The sequence below is a fragment of the Gavialis gangeticus genome, unplaced genomic scaffold (genome assembly GCF_001723915.1).
Source record: "Gavialis gangeticus isolate Ggan-Ray unplaced genomic scaffold, GavGan_comp1, whole genome shotgun sequence".
NCBI classification, from domain to species: domain Eukaryota; kingdom Metazoa; phylum Chordata; order Crocodylia; family Gavialidae; genus Gavialis; species Gavialis gangeticus.
This window is the reverse complement of record NW_017729009.1, coordinates 10,391,672-10,412,483: the sequence shown is the minus strand read 5'-3', so window position 1 is coordinate 10,412,483 and position 20,812 is coordinate 10,391,672. Positions and strand designations below refer to the sequence as shown.

The 20,812-nt window shown below is 61.8% G+C and overlaps 1 protein-coding gene across 2 annotated transcripts; it reads left to right on the top strand.

Annotated features, from left to right (window-relative positions):
• The first annotated feature begins 702 nt into the window (after positions 1 to 702).
• HM13 (histocompatibility minor 13) lies at positions 703 to 13,937 on the top strand. 2 transcript variants are annotated; one of them, XM_019510000.1, is made up of 11 exons: positions 703 to 846; positions 3,303 to 3,385; positions 4,173 to 4,261; positions 4,787 to 4,872; positions 4,992 to 5,117; positions 7,812 to 7,869; positions 8,514 to 8,597; positions 8,926 to 8,962; positions 9,480 to 9,582; positions 10,019 to 10,104; positions 13,574 to 13,937. In XM_019510000.1, the coding sequence occupies exons 1-11, from the start codon at positions 718 to 720 to the stop codon at positions 13,653 to 13,655; spliced, it is 963 nt and encodes a 320-aa protein (XP_019365545.1). In that variant the 5' UTR covers positions 703 to 717; the 3' UTR covers positions 13,656 to 13,937. The 2 variants fall into 2 exon arrangements, with proteins under 2 accessions (XP_019365545.1, XP_019365544.1); XM_019509999.1 differs by lacking the exon at positions 13,574 to 13,937 and adding an exon at positions 12,292 to 12,457.
• The last annotated feature ends 6,875 nt before the right edge of the window (positions 13,938 to 20,812 follow it).

The following is a 20,812-nucleotide window of genomic DNA, read 5'->3' as shown; positions in this document are numbered from 1 at the left end:
TTGCCCCCCCCCATGGCTTCCCCCCCCCCCCGACGCAGGGTCGCCCCTTCCCCGCCTCAGCCCCTTCCCTGTCCTCGCTGCGGCCTGGAAATGTTCTGAGCTGTGGGATCGGTGTGCCCCGGGGTTGTGAAAGCGTCCGGCTCCATCAGCCAAACAGCAACCGCCAGCTGTGCAGTGCGGCCGTTGTTTCTTCCCCGGGGCAGGGGGGCGGGACGACAGGTGCTCTTGCCGTGCAGCTGAGCCGCTGTTTCGTCCCCCCGGGCTGCAGCGATCGAGGAGGAGGGGGCCGCGTCGGGGAAGCCTGTGCAATGGTTTAAATGAACGGATGTCGTCGCATCTTTCCTGCTATTCGGGGAGGAGGGGGTTGGTGCGAGGGGAGGGAGAAAGAGGTGACCGGAGAGAAATGTCATTCGGAGGGTAATCAACATATGGCTGCACAGATGGGAGCTGAGAGCAGGAACAGTGGCTGCGTGCTCAGCTTGCCCCGCCCGGCCCTCCCCTCCCCTCCCCTCCCCAGCCAGGCGCACGGTGCAGGACAAGACCCGGTCCCCTGCTCTCCGGAGAGCAAGCGGCACTGGTCAGATGCCGTTCCAGTCGCTGCATTTTGTGAAGTGCTGCCCGTGGGGGTGCTGAGGCAGCCTGCTGCCTGGTGGGGCACAGGATGAGGCCCCCCCGAGCTGTGGGTTCTGGCCCTCTACCCACGCGTGCACGAATGACATGGGTTCAGCCTCATCTTCCCCCCTTCAGAACTCCTCTGACATGCCGGAGACCATCACCAGCCGAGACGCCGCGCGCTTCCCCATCGTAGCCAGCTGTACCCTGCTAGGACTCTACCTCTTCTTTAAGGTAAGTGAGCTGCCGAGGTCCTGTGTGGACAGGGCAGGATGTACCAAGTGTGTATTGGGTCCCTCCTGCTTTTTGTTCCTTCCCTGTCTCCACCAGGTTGCCTCTGTGTCCAGATCTACTCAAGGCAGGCTGCAGCCTGCCCGGTAGGAATCTGAGATGCTCTCCAGTGCTGTTTATAGAGTTGTAGGCAATGAGGGACCTCAGGAGGTTGCATCTAGTCCAGCCCCCTGCTCCAAGCAGGACCAGCCGCAACTATGTGGTCCCAGACAGGGCTTTGTCTGCCCGGGTCTTAAAAACCTCCAGGGATGGAGACTCCCCCACCTCTCTGGGGAGCCTGGTCCAGTGCTGCAACACCCTCCTTGTGAGAGGTTTTCCTAATATCTAACCTCAACTTCCCTTGCTGCAACTTGAAACCATTGCTCCTTGTTCTGTTATCTGCCCCCACTGAAAACAGTCCAGCTCCGTTCTCTTTGCAGCCCCCTTGCAGGGAGTTGAAGGTTACCCCTTGGTCTTCTCTTCTCCAGACTAAATAAGCCCAGCTCCCTCAGCCTCTCCTCACAAGTCACATGCCCCAGCCGTTTTCATTGCTTTCCTCTGGGCTCTCCCATTTGTCTACATGATTGTAGCCCACTCTGTTGCAGGCTGCACTACCTGCATGTACAGTATGTCACTAGAGGGGTGGGAGACCCTGCAGGCCTTACTAGGCAGCAGAGCACATTGAGGACAGGCGTTCTCACCTATACCTGGGTTGTGGACAGCACTCTGCCCATGAGCCCACCCAGGGTACCTTACGGAACCAAGGAGTCAGGAAGTTGGAACGGATGGGGGAGCAAAGTGCAGCAGCATCTGCATCATGGGACTGCTCAGGCCTGGTGCAGGCTGAGACCTCTAACTCTCAGCCTTCTTCCTGCATCATGTTGCTTTTTGATCAGCCCAGGCCTGTGTCCACAAGGAATTGCTTTTAAAAGGAGGCCAGAGAGTCCCTGGAAGCTGTAGTTGGTGCTCAGACTGCAGAGGCTCTTCAGCTTTGCCTGCTGCACTGTGGAGCTGACTCTGGTCTGATGCCCTAACTGAAAGCAGAGGTTAACAGGGATATTTGCATTGTAAATCCTGCTGACTTCCTGCTGTTCCATGCTTTGCTTCACACACTGCTCCAGCTGCTGCTGGAGGCACTAGTGATTGCCAGCTATTCAGCCAGCTGCCAAGGTGGAAGAAGCAGTTGCGATTAACTGGCAAACAAGGCCCAATCTGTTTCCTGGGGGGGGACTGCTGAGAAGTGTGAAACCAGCCTGTTGGGTTCAGTGAATATGCCAGAGCCCTCCAAAGTCGTGGCAGCACATGCATCAGGCCCTGCTGGATCAGAAAGGTTGCTCTGCTTACTGAAGTTGGTCTGGAGTCGTTCCAGTTGTACTCACTGAACCACTGCAGGTGCCCTGGGGAGAGGCAATGAAACTGGTCTAAACTTCAGTTTGAACCAGTATTCATGGCCTTCAAGTCATCTGTGCACCCCTCCACCCTCTGAGACCCCAGACTAGCTAGCCCAGCATATTTTCCCAGGCACTCGTAGTGTCCTCCAGCTCCTTCCAGGCTCCTGCTTGTGGACGCTCAGAGGTGGAGTGGCCTTAGGAGCTTTGAACAGAACTGGTTGACACAAGTGATGTGAGCAGTGGGGAGGGTGGGGACAACTCCTAAAGAACCCTGCGCAACAAGTCCTCAATGCCTGGGCCTTGACCCCTTTCGTCCCCAGGGACCATAGCAGAGTATGAGCCAGGCACTACTGACTGTGGCTTAGTGCTAACTAAATATCCAGGGCTCCTTCCTGGCCAGTCAGGGAAGCAGCTGCCCTTTTCAGTGTCTTGCTTGTGAAGATGTCAGCAGTGCTGCTCGGGCACTTCTGTCATCCCTTGCCTGACTTCTGTCATCCCTTGCATTACACATGGCTGGTAAGTACCTGAGGCAGGTGAGCTCTAAGTACGTGAGATGCTTGGTGGGATGGGTTAGACTCTGCCTCGAGCAGGCCCCGCAGCCCTTCTCCTCCTGGATTCTTTGCTATTCCACCAAATTCACGTGGCTCCGGGAGCATCTGCTCTTTCATTTGTTTAGAGTAGCTGTCATGACCTGGCTCCACTAGGAGAGTTTGCATTTGAACGTCTATTTTTAGGAGACTCTAGGAAGAAAACAAAGGCAGCCTCGAGCAGCTGGGAGCACGTTGTGCTCGAGCTGAGGGGTTAGTGCCTGATAAATCGTGGTGGGGTATGCAGCCTGTAAGTTTGCCCTTGCATATAGCAAAGGGCAGGGGGGCTAATAATATCATGGGATAAAGCAGGGCATGGTATGGACCTGCTCTCTGAATCCACTTGTGCCTTCCGGCTCGAGTCTCGTGCTGGTTGCCACACAAAGGACGGTGACTGTGACCTGTGACTACTGTGCTAAGTGCCTCTCATTCTGCCTTCCAGATCTTCTCTCAAGAATACATCAACCTCCTGCTCTCCATGTATTTCTTCGTCCTGGGGATTCTTGCTCTGTCCCACACCATCAGGTAAGTCCAGGGGGTCTAGGGGAGCTGGGCTTGGTGCCAGCTTTTGTACCAGCCACCTCTCCCACTGGCTCTCTTGTCAGTGCACCTCAGCCCCTGCACAGAGCCAGGAGCAGAGCCCAGGTGCTTCAGGTCCATGCAGCACTGTATGAACTAGTCCATCTTGCCTGCAGAAGTTTGAATGGACTCCGACCACACTGTAGGGGTGCAGGGCATGTTCAGCCCTCTCCAGAGACCATCCTTAGTGGTGGCTGGCTTTGAGGCGGAAGTTGAGAGACTGGCCTGGATCCTCTTGCAAGAGCTTGGGACTCGGTGAACCCGGTTTGGGAAACCAGCTGGAAAAGCCCAAAGCCCAGTGAAAGCTGGAGGTGGAGCTTCCAGCGGCACTGTGGCCCAATAGGGTAGAGCAGGAGATGGGAATGCAGCTCTGGGCTGCTTTACTGCAGACGTAACCCCGAATTCAGGGCAACCCAGGGTTGACCCATACTTCCCAGGATCAGTTCAATCTCTCTGGAGTCATTCCAGCACCAAGTCCCTCTAGCCTGCCCCACACACTGGAGAGAAGTTGGCCTTGCCCCAGCTCCCGTTTTCCCCACCCAAGGTCTCTGGCTCTCCAAGCCTGAGTGCTCTCCTGGGAAAGGGCCAGCCCTGGGTGTTAAGAGATCAGACTGGGAGGAGAAGTACTGAGAGTGGATGTCTGTGATGTGTCCTGCAGCCATCCCAGAGGTGGGGGAAGCATGTCATACCCCCGGGCTCCTGTTGGATTGACCTGCTTTGTCTCTTTTTCCAGCCCCATGATGAACAAAGTCTTCCCGGCTAACTTCCCCAGCAAGCAGTACCAGCTGCTTTTCACCCAGGGCTCAGGGGAGGCCAAGGAAGGTACGTCAGCTTGCCAGCTTTTGTGGGGCTCTTGCACTCTTGGCTCATCTGTGTTTGCTGCACCCCCGAGTTGGTAGTTTGGGAGCTCTGCCTCTCGCACCCTTTGGCTGCGGTTCAGGCCTGTCTGGACACCAGGCACTTGTCCTTGAGATTTCGGCGCTCTGGCTTCCTGTCTGCTGCCTTCTGTTCAGCAGAAGATCCCAGCATCAGGATGCTGTAGAGCTGGAGCCAAGAATGGAGCCAGTTTCCTGGGCCACAGCTACCCCCTGAGAGCCCATGCGCTGGTGCAGGATGCCTCGGTGGGCGTGAAACCCATTGACATTCAGAAGTTCAGGGAGAAGCATGTGGCCTTTCAAGTAGTCCCCACTGGTAGCAAAATGAGTAATGGAAAAGGTAGAAGGCTTCTAATATCTAGTGTCCCGTGAGCTCATTGGAGCTGCGGACAGAGCCCCATGTCCCCCATAGCACATGCATGGAGGTGACACTGTCCAGATGAGGTGGCCTCACATTCTTATGTCATTGCAGAGATTGTGAATTATGAGTTTGATACCAAGGACCTTGTGTGCCTGGCTATGAGTAGCATCGTGGGGGTCTGGTACCTGCTGAGGAAGGTAGGCCACGGAGCAGGGCAGCGGGGGTGAGCCACGCTGGGGGAGGAACGAGGGAGCCTCAGTAGGGAAAGCTAGTCTCTGAGCCACTGGTGTAATGCAGCTCCCTGCTCTGTTCCCAGCACTGGATCGCCAACAACCTCTTTGGGCTTGCCTTCTCCCTCAACGGGGTGGAGCTGCTGCACTTGAACAACGTCAGCACTGGCTGCATCCTGCTTGGAGGGCTTTTTATCTATGACGTGTTCTGGGTAAGTGGGTGTAACTGTGGGAGGGGCAGGATGGGCGCACCGTGGCCCAGCCAGGCGCCCATCCCTTGCTAGCGCAGGCCCATGTCAAGTTACCCTGCTGCAAGCAGCCCAAGCTCTGCCGTTGAAACAAGCTGGTGCTCAGCCCTTGCTACAGCCCAGAGGAGGCTGGTTCAGAGCCTGGCTGCTTGTTCTCAGCCCAGAGCTCTTCTGGGCCACTTGACCCTGTTTGTTCTTGCACAGGGGTTGTCCCGTGGTTAAAATGGCCCCCTCCTTCCTCGGTATGTTGGGAGTTCTGATGTGTCCACTTTCAGCTTCTGTTCTGCGAGGGTAAATCAGCCAGACTTGTTCCCTCTCCGTTCCTGCCTCGCCATTCTCTGCGCCTGCTCCTGTTTGAGTTATTCTGGAACATGGGTGGCCAGAGTCGCGTGTGCCATTGCAAAGGAGCTCTCACCAGGTCCTTGCACAGCAGCACAGATATCCCTCTCAGCTGGGATTGCCTGCCCTGGGCTTTCCTGTGACTTCCTCAGCCCTGCCCTCCCAGCGGGTCTTGGTTTTCCTGTGGGCAGTGAGCACAGCCAGGCCTTCCCCATTCTGTTCCTCTCCACTTACATTCTCAGGGACTGGAACAAGACTGTCTGCAGTGACTCTGTGTCTCCTACCCTTGCAGTTCATCCCATCTCCTTTACTCCAGCTCATCCAGGATATTCAGATTCTCCTTCGTATGGATGATCCCTCTCTCCCAGCTCTCTCTGCAGGTCTCATTAATGCAGTGTTGCTTTTTACACCAGGATCATTAATGAAAGCATTAAATAAGATCAGCCCCAAAATTTGTTCCTGGGAAACACTCTGTGTGCCCTTCCATAGTCAGACAGGTCTCCTCTCAGCATAGCCCATTATCACCTCTACCTTAGCCAGCTCCTTACCCATCTTGCCATTCTCTACCTGGCCTGGCCTTCTGCTGATTGAGGATCCCCAATGGCACTGGATCAGGCACTGTGTTCAAGTCCAGATCAGATCTACTATGTGTTCCTTGCCAGTGCACATCTCTGTCAAGGAAGGCTCTCCAGCTGGGCTGGTACCAGCTACCCCCCACCCCCCCGTTGTGTTTTTTTCATTTCTACCCTTTTCTTTCCTTCTGTGCTTCTTCAAAAGCTTTTCAAACAGCTGAGGTCAGACAGTGGGCCCTTGGGCCCTGGATACTGCTTTTCTCTGTTCAAATAGAGGTGCGTTCTGCTGTTCTCCAGTCACTGCCTAATGCCCACCCAGTCTGGTATTTAATAAATCCAATAGCGCTGGCCTTGTGAGTTTGTGCTGGTTTTCCACTGCTTTGGGGTGGAGGCTTGAGCCACCTGAGCATGCACAGCCTCCAGAGCCGTGTTGACCTGGGATGTCAGGTGTTTCACTGCTGTGCAGTCCCTTTAAGCTCTTCCTGGTGCAACTCGTTTTCTAACCAGACAAACCTGCCCCTTTGCAGAGCTGATACCATCACTGCTGACTCAGTTTCCCTGCTTGAGCATATCTGGATTTCCTTGGCTGATGCTTATGCTCTGTTTGCGCACACAGTCCCCAGCACAGCTTCCTGAGGTTTTTGGTGCATGTGAAGGGCTTGTCTTTGTCTCAGAGGTGCAGCCTCTTTTGCTGATTTGGGCCTGTTGGCAAGCAGTCGCTAGGGATCTTGGAGATGTATTCGCGAGGTAGGATCTTGGGTGATTCACAGCAAGGAAGTGAAAAGCCAGTTGATGTGCATGTGGGGCTGGGACCCGTGTAGCCTCATGTGGAGCTTCACAGAGCAGCAGCAGTAGACTTTTCCTGTGTCCTCGGGGGTGCCTCGGGGCACAGTCTGCAGGAGGCTCCCTGGGGCCCTAGCTGGAGTTCTGTGACCTCGCAGCCCAGTGGTAGCTATCTCACACGTCCCACGTGCTCTCAGGTGCTTCTGAATGCCAGCTCTTGGGGCTCACCGGCCAGGAACTAACTGGCGTCAGATCTGGTTAGGCCAACAGCACGTGTGTACAACTAGACACCCTGAAATTCAAAGTCAAGGTTCACAGTGGCCAATGTATTCACAGTCCAGTGAACAGCAAGGAGCCGGTGCTTGAAATGGACAGTGTCCTGCGGAGCAAACTGCAGCTGCCTCTGACGATCATATCCCTTTCCGCTGAGTCTGGTCCTGGGTAAAGCTTTCAGCTGGACCAGCCGGCTGGCTCGGGGCCCAGCCGCTGCTCGGGTCTGGACCACTGCGCCTTCCTGGGGTTGCTGTGGTCCCAACTGACATGTCTTCAATCGGAGCAGAGCCCCATGTGTGTGACCCGGGTCTCATCTGAGTTAAGGGGGACTCGCCTGTTGCTCCAGGGCAGGCCGGGATGGAGCCGGCCCCAGCACCCCCCTGGAAACCTGCTTTGTTTGACTGCCGAGCCTCCGCCGGTTGGCCGCCAGGGGGCACCTGGCTGCTGTCTTGGCAAGGGGGACGCTCTCGGCCTGACTGCTACCTGCCGGCCCTTCTGTGATTCCCCCCAGCCCTGGGACTGGAGAGCAGGGCACAAAGCTCCTGGGGGCAGGACTGACAGCGCTACCACTGGTGTGGCCCAGATTGGCCCTGTGGGGGTTTGGCCAGGGCCAGGCCACATTTGGGTAAGAGGTTCTTCCCTTCTTGTTTGTACAGCTGCTCTCATCTTGCCCTGCTCTGCCCCTTCCTAGGTCTTCGGCACCAACGTGATGGTGACTGTTGCCAAATCGTTTGAGGCACCGATAAAATGTGAGTTGATTTCTGCTGTCCCTAGGTGGGGGGCGTACCTTGCTGTGGTTGATCTCCCTTGTTGCCCATGCCCCACACACTGCCTACCTCATGTGCATCATGTGGTGTCTTCATGTGTCAGTGCAGTGTTCTCCTTCCTGGGTTTCCTTTCCATGGGGTGCCAGGATGGGCCCTCCAGGCAGCCGAGGGGGTGTCCAGGTCCCTGCAGCAGTGGGAACTGCGGCAGAGCTGTAGTCCAGCCAGCTGGGTTGGTCATTTAGGCTGGGACTCATGCACTGCCTGTATCCCATGAGGAAGAGCAAAGGGAGTCTGTCCAGCCATTGCTGACATGTCTTATATGTGGCATGGGGTTGGGTGCAAGGTGACAGCTGTCTGGGGGCTTGGGTGTGAAGCAGATGGGGAAGTGATGCCTCAAGGTGGGTGTTGAACACCTTAGTAGCTCCTTGCTGCTTTGGGTTTGCACTGATCAGCTATGGAAGGGCAGTGCAGCATCTTGCATGGGAGAATCAGCTCTGAGGGTGCCTGGGTCTGCAGCTCGTTCCTACACAGACCCACCTGCCCCCTCTCTGGGTTGGTCCCTACCCAGGAACAAGCTTGGTTGCCCAGCCTCTTCCCTTTTGCTCACATGCCCTTCTCTTTCCTAGTGGTTTTCCCCCAGGACCTGCTGGAGAAGGGGCTGGAAGCCGACAACTTCGCCATGCTGGGGCTGGGAGATATTGTCATTCCAGGTGAGGAGGGGGCTCCAGTTACTCGGGACTGAACCTGCAGCCTCCAGGCTCCTGGGGCCGGGTGTGGGCAACAGCTGGAAAAGGATATGCGCCTGGTGTGAGGTCCAGAGTGGGGACCCCTGAGCTCTTGCCTGAGCTGTTCACCTGCCTCTGCATCACACGGGTCACTTGGGGGTGGCTCATCCCACGTCGGCTCAGTACCAAATCCAGCCGCGAGAGGGTGTTGTGCAGCCTGCGACTGCTCCAAACGTGCTGTCTAGGCGTGAGCTCTTGCTCGCTTTGCAGCTGCTGCCTCTGCCTTGCACTGACGGTGCCTTTCCCCCTGCAGGAATCTTCATTGCCTTGCTGCTGCGTTTCGACATCAGGTGAGCCACGCCTGCGCGGGCAGTGTCCCACGGTGCTCGGCCACCATAGACTGGTCTAAGAGGAGTGCCTGGGGTCTCGGGCAGCCAGGGCTGGCTAGCAGGCAGGCATTGCTGGGGTGGGGGCAGGCAGTTTCAGAAGAGAAGCACTTCTCGCACCTCATGCCCCAGGGCTCAGTGGCCACTGCAGCATTTTTCCCCGACTTACTGGGAATTCCCCCCACCTCCAGCAGAGAGTCACAGCCAACACTTGTCCTGCTTTAGAGCGGCTGATGGGAGTGTGTGGCCATGGGCTGCTGACCACACCTCACTGCAGGACCCCCCGCCACGCTCCCACCCCACGTCTTGCCCCTTACGCTCGCTGGGATCATCCCAACTGTGGCCGCTCCATCCGGCAGCTCCACGAGCAAAGCATGGAGTTTGTCCCCAGATGTGCCTGTCAGTCCTGCCCTGGCCATGCCTGGGGCTGGGGTATGTCACAGGTCTGAGGGCCAAGGCTGACCCCTCTGCTCCCTCACAGCTTGAAGAAGAACACGCACACATACTTCTACACCAGTTTCGTGGCTTACATCTTCGGCCTGGGCCTCACCATCTTCATCATGCACATCTTCAAGCATGCCCAGGTTAGCCCCCTCCCCTCCGCTTCCTGCCATCAATGTCTCGGGTGCCTCCAGCAGGCCAATATTACCACGGTGTCAGCGTTGGCCCGGGGAGCCTGCCCAGGCAAGGGGTATAGCAGGGTCAGTGAGGGCACAGCGCCCCTGTCCTGGGTGCTGAACCTTCCCCCTCTTTTGTGAGCTCAGGGTGGGGGACCTGGAGGCTTTTCAGGTTCTCACCTCGCTGAGGTATGAACTTGGGACTGGGACCATACAGGTTTCTGGAGTAGGACAGAAAAAGCCCGCAGGCTGCAAAGCTGAGTGCCATCCTGCGCTGGGCCTGGGCCTCGCTGGTACTTGGGTGCCAACCTCCAGCTGCCGTCTGCCCAGCTGGCTCTTCCAGAGCTCGTGCCCGTACGCCCTTCCAGCCGGTCTGTATCATAACTGCCTCTGCTCTCTGCAGCCGGCGCTGCTGTACCTGGTCCCCGCCTGTATCGGGTTCCCTCTCCTCGTGGCTTTGGCGAAGGGAGAAGTCACTGAAATGTTCAGGTAAGCACCTGGCTGGGCAGGAAGTACATGAAGGCTCCCGGGCCCGAGATCCAGGCCAGGGCAGGGTGTGAGCCCCGTATGAGCTCATTGGGGCGTAAGGGGCGGGGGAGCAAGCCTTGAATTTGTGGCTGTACATATTGGCCCTGTAGCTGCTGCCTTGGTGTGTGAATTAGCTCCTGTGTGACCTGAGGCGTCGCTGCAGCACCTGTGGCTCTGTGTGAGTCGGAGGGTGGGGCCGCAGGGAGAGGCATAGGTGTGACCCAGAGAGGCTGGGGAAGGCTTGAGAGGCAGTACAGCGCTGCGTGGGCACCTTCCCTGGGCAGGGAGACTAAGTCCCACTATCCAGCAGCTCCCAAGGGCAGAGGCAGCCTATCTCCCCTCAGCCCCAGTGCTTTCCTGCGTGGCGTGATACTGGCGTCCTCTGGCCTGACCCAGCCCCTCCTGCTGCCCTGGTCGCAGGGCTCCACTGCCAGCTGTGGCTTCTCTTTGTCTTGTGGGAGCTCCTTGCAGTGCTGGGGGAGCTTCTGGGGGCCAGCCACATGTGCAGAGGGCCCGGGAGACCTTCTCTAGTTGCTGAGCCTTCCCATCTGTCACACACCTTGGAGAGCTCCAGCCTGGCAGCAGGACCCTTGCTTTTCAGCCTCCAGCTCCCCCCAGGCACCCCGGCGGCCTGTCTGCGCCCCTTGGGCCAGCATAGAGCTGATGGATGGAGCCAGGCGGCAGTTGCCAGCCCCAGAGAAGCTGCAATTCCCCTGCTCGCCCTGCACAGACGTTTCTAGTGTCCCCGCCCTGCCAGCACCTGCCTGGCCTTGGGTGTTGGCTGGTGCAGGTGGCTGCAGGCTCGCGGTCCCCACCCTTGTGCTTCCTGTGCACCTGGCCTCCTGCCGCCCCTTCACACATGCCCGTGACTCACCCGCCCACTGCTGCATCACCTCCCTGCCTGGGAAGCGCGTGAGGACAGGCTGCGGGGGCACTAGCAAGGCCCTTGAAGGCTTGCAGCCAGGCAAGAGGGCTCTGTGCCAAAGCAGAGGCTACAGGGAACCCTGCAGAGATGGCACCCTGCTGCTGAGTCCCCTGTGGCTCTGCTGCTACCCAGGTCCCAGTGGGGCTGCAGTGAATGAGGCCTGAGGCCGTGGCAGCGGTGGGGAGGCTTAGCTTGGCCCTGCACAGGCAGGCGCTGGCTCTGGGGGAGTGCCAGCGCCTGGGGAGGTTCCCAGAACCCCGCGTCCCTTGAGACGGCTCCAGCATCTGGAACTCTGCATCGAGCTCATCTGCGAGAGGGCCGGAAACTGCTCCCACCCCTAGGAATTCTGTTGGGTGCAGCGATGCCTCCCCCTCCCTCTCCACCCCATGCCCGTGAGGCGCTCCAAAGCTTTCAGCCTGCCACCAAGCTGTGGCTGGATGTGGCTGGCTGCCCTGGCCCGCCCCCTCGCCCTCGGCTCTGGCCACACTCAGCTGGCAGCCTGCCCCCCACCCCCAGGCCTGGCACTTTGCAGGGTGCAAGGAACACGGGGACCTGCCATGCCCGGGGGCTCTTCATGCTCTGGTGACAGGGCTGAGCACGGCAGCGGGGGAGCTGTGGGGACCACGAGTGCCCCAGGCTCTGCGTGTGTGCGCGTGACGGCGTGGAGGGAGCAGCAGGGGCAGGAGCTCAGGGTGGCCGGGCTGTTGGACTGGGTTTGGGGCAGGCATAGAGTTAACTCCTTGTGCTCCACAGACCGGAGCCACTCAGAAGTCTCTGGCTTCCTTCGGCGTGTTGGGCATGCGGGCATGGGTTTTGGGACCCCTGACCCGCCGCTCGCGCTGTGGTACGTGCTGGTCTGTTGCCTCACCGTGGCTATCAGGCCCACCCCAGCCCAGGTGGGGCTCAGTGGCCCAGCCGGCTGTACCCCCTGCCATCTGCTTTCATATTCCTCCCCACCTTCCCCCTGGCCCACGAACTTGGACTGCTGCACTTGCCTCTGACAGTGGCGTGAGCTGCCTGGGCTTCCCAGGAAGACTGACTCCCATGCCCAAGCCCCAGGCCAGCAGAAAGGGGCAGCAGCCGGCACCCGCAGGCTCCCCAAGGTAACAGTTCTTGCTGCTGCGGGTCTCACTCCCTTCTCTCTATCTCTCTTTCTTTCTTTCTCTCTCTTTCCTCTGTCCTGCTCCTTCCCTCTCCCCTCCTGCCTCCTGTCTTTCCTGCAGCTACGAATCCTCTGCTGAAATCTTGCCACACACGCCGCGACTTACCCACTTCCCCACCGTGTCCGGTTCGCCGGCCAGCCTGGCCAATTCCATGCAGCAGAAACTCTCCTGCCCCCGCCGACGCCGGCAGCAAAGCCCCAGCGCCATGTAGCCTCCGCCCACCAGGCCCTTTCCTTACCTCTCTGGCCAGGTACGGTCGGTCCCCCAAGGGTCCTCCTGCCCTGCTCGCTCCTTCCACCTCCCTGCTGCAGCTTGTCTTCAGGGGGGAGCCATCTGCCTCCCTGCTCTCGCACTCTCTTCCCTGGCGCTGGGGCCCCTTTCACACTCGTGCCATCCTGGGCGCAGTCAAAACCCACCCGTTTGCCCAGTCTGGACCAGCTGATCCCAAGGGATCATCTGCTTGTAGGCCTGGAGGGGGTGTTGCCAGCTTATCACTGTCTAGGGTGGGCATGAGGGCAGCAGCTTTGTGCTCCTGTCAGAGGCTTTGCTGCTTCTATATCTCTTCCACCACCACCCTACTCTGTGAAGATCTGGGGTGTCAGGATGGTGTCTCTGTCGGACCCTTGCCCCTGCCCTTCCCTTGACCACGCGGCTGCAGTGAACTTGCCCTGGAGAGAGTCCAAAGTGCCTTGTTGCACACGCAGCCTGCCCAGGCCAGCCCTGGCTGAGCCAGAGCTGCTCGTCCCTCAGCTGCCAGCTGACCGGGGTGCCTGAAAATGCTGGTTCTGCGTACCCTGTGGGGTGGGGAAATGCACTATTTACCCATGACTTCTGCATGGCCTTGACGTGCCTAGGAGCTGCCTCTGATAGATACCCGCCGAGTTGCACATGCACACGCGCGCGTGTGTGTGTGCACATTTGTGCGCCGCGGGGCCTAGTGCTGGGAAGCTCAGTCCGTCTCCAGTTGAATGCTGAGGATGGGGCAGCCAGGTCCTCTTCTCATCCTGCCTGGGGCTCGATGCTGACAGTCCTCCCCTGCCCCGAGGCACAAGTCTGACAGGGTGGGTGCAGCGCTGGGGTCCCTGTGGCCCATGTCCTGATCTCATCCTGCTGCCCCTGACATGCCGGCAGAACGCACCCAGGAGCTTTACCCACCGTGTTGGGAGCCGAGCTGCTCAGCTGGCCCATCCTTCGGGCAGGCTTTGCCTTCGACGCCACCCTCCCTGCTACCGTGATGTGCACCCGTGCTGGCTGCGCTGCCTCCGCAGCAGAGAGGCTAAGCCTCCCCACAGGAGGAAGGGGCTTAACCTCCCCCCACATCTTCTCCCTCTCTCCTCTCCAGCTACGAGGAGAGCTCCACCCCCAAGGAGGTGCCTGCAGCCTCCAAGGACGGACTGACAGACGGGGAGAAGAAGGAGAAGTGACCTTGGAGGTCTGGGCTGGGCTCGGTGCTCTGGGCCAAGCCGGGCCGCCCGGCCCCAGCCTCATCACAAGCGATGATGACGAGAAGCCTCCCCTTTCCCCCCATCTATGTAGCCGCATCGTGTTTGTGTGCCCGGACCAGCTGCCCTTGCCCTCCCCAGCTGCAGGGCTGCCCTGCTCCATTTTATCGCCGTCCCCTTGGTGCGGGGGGGCCCCTGCGGGGCCCGTTTTTAAATTTTGTATCGTGGACTCGCTTTCTCTCATATTAAATCATCTCGAAGGAGGGGCAGCCCCCGCCTCTCATTCCCCAGGCTCACGGTGCGAGGATCGGGGGCTGTGCCTTCCTGTCCGGGGGTAGCGCTGCGCTGGGCCTGCCGTGCTCCATGCCCCGAGTCTTTCTCCTTGCGGGGCGCGCTCCAGCGTTGTTACCTGGGGAGCGAGGGGCCTGCGCGGGTCCTGAGGCTGCTGGAGGCTCACGGCTGTGGCACACTTACCCTGGCAGGGCCTAGGTAGTGGTGCCTTGCACACTTGCACAAGGAGGCTGATACACGGAGGTTGAAAGCATGGCAGAGAGTGCAGCTTGGGGGTCCCAAGCCCCAGTCCTTCCTCAGTGCCCCCAGAACTGTTTGCCCCGGGTCCTGTCCCCCTTCTCTGCCAGCAGAGAGGCGGCCATGGCACTGTCCCCACTGCCCCTCTCCTCTCCATGTGAGGGTTGGCCTGTGGGAGGCTCCCAGCAACTGGCAGAGCTGCCTGCGGTGACCCACAGAGATGCCTCGGCCTGGGTGGTGGAGAAGGAAAGAAGGTGCACGCAGAGGCCAGGTAGGTGGAGAGGGTTTGTTACCTGGGCCAGGCCGTGACCTGCTCCCCAAGGCACACGTCTCCCAACGTGCCAGTAGCCTCTCTGCCCCTGAGCTCCAGCCGGGAGCAGAGGGGGGGCAGAGACCCCTGGCTTTGTGCACTGCCCACCTGCTGCCCCACGCGGGTGTGACGCTGGCCCCGCAGTGACCCGCCCTGCCCCTGGACACAGCGACCTGGTGGCCTGCGTTGCTCTGCTGTTTCCAAGTGACCCTCTCCACGCACATCCCCACCTCCTCCTCCACACGCTCAAGATTTAATGCGCTGACTACTGACCCCTGGCCCCAGGGCACCGGGTCACTGGTGGGAACTGCCTTTGCAGGACCCCAGGGCCGGCTCTGTCCCGAGCATGGCGAGTGGCTAGGCCCCCCCGGCAGGCTCTTGTGTCCAGCTGACCCAGGCTGCAGGGGCTTTGCCCCATGCCCTGGAACAAAACTCCATGGTAAAGCCAGCATGGCTTGGAGGCCACTGTCTTGCCCCAGGACCCTCATAGCCTCCCCCGCCCAGGTGAGCACGCGTCTCCTCGCTGGGTCCCTGCAGTGTCGCGGGTGCAGCCCCCCACCCTCCCCGTTCCAGCAGGGACGTGCCCCAGGCCTGCAGGAGCTGGCACCAGAGCTCAGGCAGGGCACGGGCATCTTCCAGCCAGTCGCAGCTCGCCCAGGATGGCCGAGCCCATGCCCGGCGCCTCCAGCCCACAGCGCGTCTCCGGGCCCTGCCCGCGCTGCCCCGGCTGCTGCCAGAACAAACAGGCCATTTGCTGGCTTGGCAGCTCCTCCACAAAAGCCGTATTGAGCCGTTCCTCCCCGCGCCCCGAAAGTGGCGCCGCGTCTTCTGCCGCGTAATGACCCTTTGCCGCCTCCTCCAGCTGCTTTCGATGACTCCTGCTCCCTTCCAGCAGCCCTGGCCGCAAGAACGAGAGGGGCCACTCGGATTCCAATTAAATGCCTCCAGCTAAGCAAACACAGTGCAGCGGGGTGTGGGCACGGCCCAGCCGGCAGGCCCGGCCCACAGAGCCGCCGAGTCTAGACTCCAGATGTGCTTGCGCCAGCCTCCAGCGTCCCCTGCAAACACTGCGCTCACCCGGCCCCACACCAGCCCCGAGCGCGGGGGCAGCCGGACCCTGCAGCCCTGGCAGTTGCCTTGATGCCCCCCCTACGCCTGGATGGGGCAGGGGAGGGGGGTGCCTGGCTCCAGGGTGCAGCGACTCCTGTGCTCAGTGCAGCGACTGCCAGGCAGGGCTGCACCCTGCCCCATGCCAGCACCTCTGGCCGTACCCATCCCACTGTGGCATTGTTTCTCCTGGGGAGCGTGTAGCTCGGGGTGAGCATTCACCTTCGAGGAGCCTGGCTGTGGCAAGGCAGGGTGAAGGGATTGGGGCCGTCGCGGCCGGGCTCGTTCTACACGGACCTCAGCTCTGCCTGACAGCTGCCAGGCTCCGGCTTTGTTTTGCCCACGAGCTGAGCCTGCTGCCGGGCTCTGGAAAGCTGGAGCTGCTGTTGGGGGTCGGTGGGGGGCTCCTGCCTGTGCCCCCAGCTGTGCTGGCCGCACAGAGGCCTGTCCCAGCTGCCACAAGACTCTAGCCAGCTTGTGGCAGCTGTGATGCAGCAAGCCCGGGGCCCTTGTAGGAGCTCTGTCCTGGAACTGCAGGCAGGAAGAGTCGTGCAGGGGGAGCTGCGGGATCCGACGGTGCCAGGAACATCCCCCTGCCCTGCGCACACGGGGCAGGGCTCACGCAGCCCCGGCTGCCCCCCAGCACAGCCCTGCACCTGGGCTCGCGCGGCCTCTCTGGCTGAGCCCTGCGGCCCGGCCTGGCTCCGCTCTGTCTGGGCAGCTGCTGAGACCCCCTTCCGCCTCTCCGTGGGGTCCCTCCAGATGGGAAAGCTGTCGGCCGGCCGCGGAAACACGCCGCTCTGGCAGGAAGCCTCCGCGCAGCCGGCAGAAATCCTGGCAAGGACACGCAGCCTCCGCGCCCCACGCTTTCCTACCCTGTCCGGCCTGCGTGAAAGGCCCCGGCTGGAGATGGCAGCAGTGCAGCTGGGCATCTTCCCGATCCCCAGCCTTTGGGCATCCGAGCAGTGGGCAGCCCCAGGCTGCTGCCCTGGTGCTGTGGCCAAAGCGCCCACAGCAGCCTTTCGGGGTCTGACCCTCCCGATCCATTTGCAAGCCTGGGCCTGGGTCGAGGTGGCATGGCCTCACGGCTGTAATGGGCCGGGCTCTGTGGGTGAGGGCAGTCAGCCCCCCATCTCAGCTGCTGGCAGGCTGCTCAGCCCAGGATGCTCAAAGCACCAGCTGTAGCAGCTCATGCAAGCCCTAAAGCTCCCCAGGACTGACTGGGCGATGCTGGGGCTGGTTCTGAAGCAGGGGGCCCAGCCGTGCCGGGGGCCGGAGGTGGGTTGTCTCCGGTGAGCCGCGTGGTTCTGCGTGTCTGGCAGGGGCACCGGGCCCCTGACTCTGCTGCACAAGCCTGGAGCAGCACCCTGCTGCTTTGTGCCCTCTGCTGTCAGGCTGGGCAGGGTCCCCATCCTGCTAGGGGCTTGGGGCTGGGTGCCAGCGGCAGCGCCAGCCCCTGCCCTTGTTGCAGCTCCAGCTCGAGCACGGAAAGGAAGCAGGCGTGCGCGGCTGCAGCCTGGGCTGGCCACGAGGAGGGGCAGGAAGCTGGAATAAATCCCAGGAAGGGCCGCATGGCTCCGGCTGGTCTGGGCTGCAGCGGATGGAGCCGGGGGGTGGGGGGGGACACATATGCAGGGGGTTTCTTGGGCCCGGCTTGTGCTCCAGCTGCACTGCCCAGGGCTGGGGTCTCTTCAGGGTTTGCAGATCTGGGGCAGGACACATGCGTAGGGTACACATGGCCTGTACTGCTCGGTCAAGGTCACATGCATGCCTGTTGCGTGTCCTGCCGTGTCCCTGCATGTCACTGCACGTGCCATGTTTGCCATGCATGTTGCCGTACAGGCACCTTGCTTCTCCTCTCTCCACCCGTCCATCCTGGCATGCAGGCGCGCGTCGGGGCTCCGGGCGTGTGCAAGGCTGCACGGACCCATGTGCGTGTCCCGCGCGGGTCATTCCTGGGATGTCTGGCCTGTCGGTAACTCTACCCAGACGGATGCCGTGTGGCCTGGGGGCTCCTCCTGCCCCCGGCTCCATGACTCGCTGCTCTGGGGAGTAGCAGCTGTGGGGAGGCTCTGGCTGGATCCAGAGGCAACCCCCTCCATGGCAGTGGCTCTGCCAGGCCCAGCCGTCCCCTGCAAACCTGGGCTGCTCCCCGGCTACAGATGTGTGCCACGGGCAGGCATCGGGGACACGACTCACCCTCCCAGTGCAACCCAGGGTCCCGGTGCAGACCTAGCCTTGCAGGGCATCCACCGGACCCTGTCCCCTTCCATCCGGCTGGGGTCACCGCCCGCCTGTCCCCTCCGCTGGACAGAGCCAGGCTGGCCCTGGGAACAGCCCTGCCTTGTGTGGTCTCCTCGGGAGCCTTGTTGTGAAGAGCCCCCGTGAATAGGCTTTAGTGTGCAGGGCCTTTGATATCCGCGGCTGCTGGGCAACCTTTGCTCTGCTCCCAGACGCTGGGATCCGTCGGCGCAGCTCAGCCCCGCGCGGTGCGGGCGCCATATGGCTGGCGGGGGGGGGCTGGGGGGGTGGTACCGGGCGGTCCTCCGCTTTCCCAGAATTCACATGGTAATGAGGCGATGCGTCTTGTGCGCTGACACCGGCCAGGGCTGGCCAAGCTGCCACGTCCCGCGCCCGCCGGCGACAGCCTTGCGGCCACCTGTTTGCTTTTCCCACCGTGCCCAAAGGGGGAGAGGAACAGGCACGGAGCCAGCTCTGAGCTCCTTCCCTCCGGGGAGCCTGTCTCTGCAGCCCGGTCCTTCCCGCGCTGAGCAGAGGGAGCCGGGTCGGGCTGGGCTGGGGCTGGGGCAGGCCCTGGGGGCCGCCTGCACCCCCCCGAGCACCTGCCCTCGACGCACCCAGTGCCCTGTGCGACGGGATCCGCTCCCAACGCCTCCCTGTGGGCTCCTGGCGGGTGTAAGCGGAGCAGCCTGAGATGGCTCCCTGCTCCCAGCGCGTTTGCCAGGAGCCCGGCGCTGGCGGCTGGCTCCGTTACCAAACCGGGTCCAAGCTGGCACACAGGAGAGGCCTGCAGGGAGCTCTTAGCCTGGAGGCTGCCGGCGACCATGACCCTCCCCAGCCCAGGGGGATGCGGAGGCTTCCAGCGGGGGCGTCAAGAGGATCTCCTCCGAGCTGGACGGACCTCTGCGTGGCACCGCGGCCTGCGGCAGGGCAATGGCGGGGTGCAAGTCGGTGCACAGCACCTTCCAGCCTTTCCTGGGGAGCCCGTCGCTCTCTCTGCAGGACTGAGGGGAAACTGAGGCACGGGGCAGGGCGAGGCATCGGGGCTGCCCTGCAGCAGCTCGGGCACGGAGCAGGGAACCCGGGGCCAGGCCAGGCCACCCCGCGGGGAGGGGACTGCGGCTTGACCTCTCGGCCCCAGGTCCTGAGGTTTGACATGAGGCTAATGCAGGCCGAGCGCCCGGCTACGGATCTAAGCAGGGCTGGAGGGGAGGCTGTCCCTCCACATTGTCCTCCGGGGCCCAGCTGCGCCCCCGCCCCCCGCCCCGGCCGGCTGGGGCAGTGAAAGCATTCCTGCACATTGTCCCCTCCTCAATAGCTCCTCACATGCCACCAGCCGCGGCTGCCGGGCTGCTGGCAGATGGGGGCTAATTAACTGCTTTGATAGCCTCTGTGGGAACGGGGCACCCCCCCTCCCCACCCGCTCCTCCGGGCCTGAATGGAGGGGCCGCCCCGTGCCCACCCTGGGAATCCTTGTCCGCGGCCAGGGGGGCGACGGGAACAGAGCCCAGGCGGCAGATGGGGTGGGGGCTGGCGGGGCAGGGGTGCTGGGGGCTGCTGCCGGCTTCAGCGCAGCCCGTGATGCTCAGGGGCTTTGCTGCAGAGACAGGAGCTGGCCGGACGGGAGGGCGGGAGCCCCTTGGCTTCTGCTCCCTCCAGTGCTAGCAGCCTTGGCCCCCCAGCGAGGCCCGTCAGCTGCAGGCAAAAGGGGACACGCTCAGCGCCCCGGGCCAGGCCACCCGCGTTCCCACAGCCTCTGCGGCAGGGAGGGCACACACCTGAGCCCGTCCCCGCGCACCTGCTCCCAGCCAAGCGATGCTTATCGGGCCGTGGGCAGAGGAGCGGGGCTGGGGCTGCCAGCTGTCGGGGGCACTCTCAGCAGGGCAGCTGGGGACCGGAGCTGGCGCACCTCTGCATGGAGGTTGCAGCCAGCCGGGGGGGGGGTCTAGTGCTCCCAGCAATTAGCCTGGAAGTGCCGGCTTGTCCCCTCCCAAGCTGCTCCGCTCCGCCGCGCCAGTTTAAAGCGGCTCATTTTCTGCGTGGCTAAGCAGAGCGGCCGGGGGGGCGAGGATGGAGCCTGGGCAGGCCCCAGCGCCCGTGTGCAGCAGGGCTGGGCACGGGCATACAGGAAGCAGGAGGCTCTTGGTGGAGGGAGCCCCATGCGGGAAGCGAGGCCTGTGTCGGGGTGGAGGCATGGAGAAGTGGGCAGCGAGGCGTGAGGCACGGCTGGGTGTGCAAAGGAGACCCGGGAGCTGGGGGTGGGAAAAGCACTGTCTCGGCACCAGGCTGGGAGCCTGGGCAAAGACACACGAGCAGCGTGAGAACGGGCAGCACCGCCCTGGCGCAAGGCCTCGCTTCGTCTCGCTGACAGCCAGCGCCGCCTGCGCCGGAGCTGGAGGCTTCCACGGCCCCATTCAGCAGCTCCACAGCTGGCGCCAGGCAGTCACCCGATCACCTGCCGCTCCGCCCACCCCGCCGTGCTGTGGCAAGGGCAGGCATCATGGCGTGGGCCAGCCGGCAGCAGCACGGGCATGCCTGTGTGCACGGCACACTCAGGGCTGTGCACCGGGCTCGTGAGAGCCACTGCATGTGTGCACACGCACTGGCACATGCAAGGGCATGGCACGCTGGGCGAGGGGCCTGTGTGTCCGTGTGTGCGCGCGCTGGTGCATGCGTGCATGTGCACACTAGGGATTCTTCACCCAAGCAGCAGGGAGGCAGTTGCACCCACCTGCCCTCGTATATATACGGCCCCAGGGCTGGATGGTGAGAGGCAGCTCTGCCAGGGCCTGCAGCAAGGAGCCCAAATTGCTGCCGCTGGACCATGGAAGGCTGGTGGGAGCAGAGGCCACCCCGAGTGCCACAGCAACCGCTCCAGCCATGACCACGGGGGTTAGGGGAGGGACGGCTCCGGGCCTGGGCAGCTGCAGCCTGATCTCCTGGGGGGGGGGGG

What these genes read in the sequence shown, in the direction of transcription:
- HM13 (XM_019509999.1), top strand. Translation starts at nt 718, where the DNA reads ATGGGTTCAGCCTCATCTTCCCCCCTTCAGAACTCCTCTGACATGCCG. An exon ending in GACTCTACCTCTTCTTTAAG is followed by an intron (nt 847 to 3,302) that starts GTAAGTGAGCTG and finishes TCTGCCTTCCAG; the next exon opens with ATCTTCTCTCAAGAATACAT. An exon ending in TCTGGTACCTGCTGAGGAAG is followed by an intron (nt 4,873 to 4,991) that starts GTAGGCCACGGA and finishes CTCTGTTCCCAG; the next exon opens with CACTGGATCGCCAACAACCT.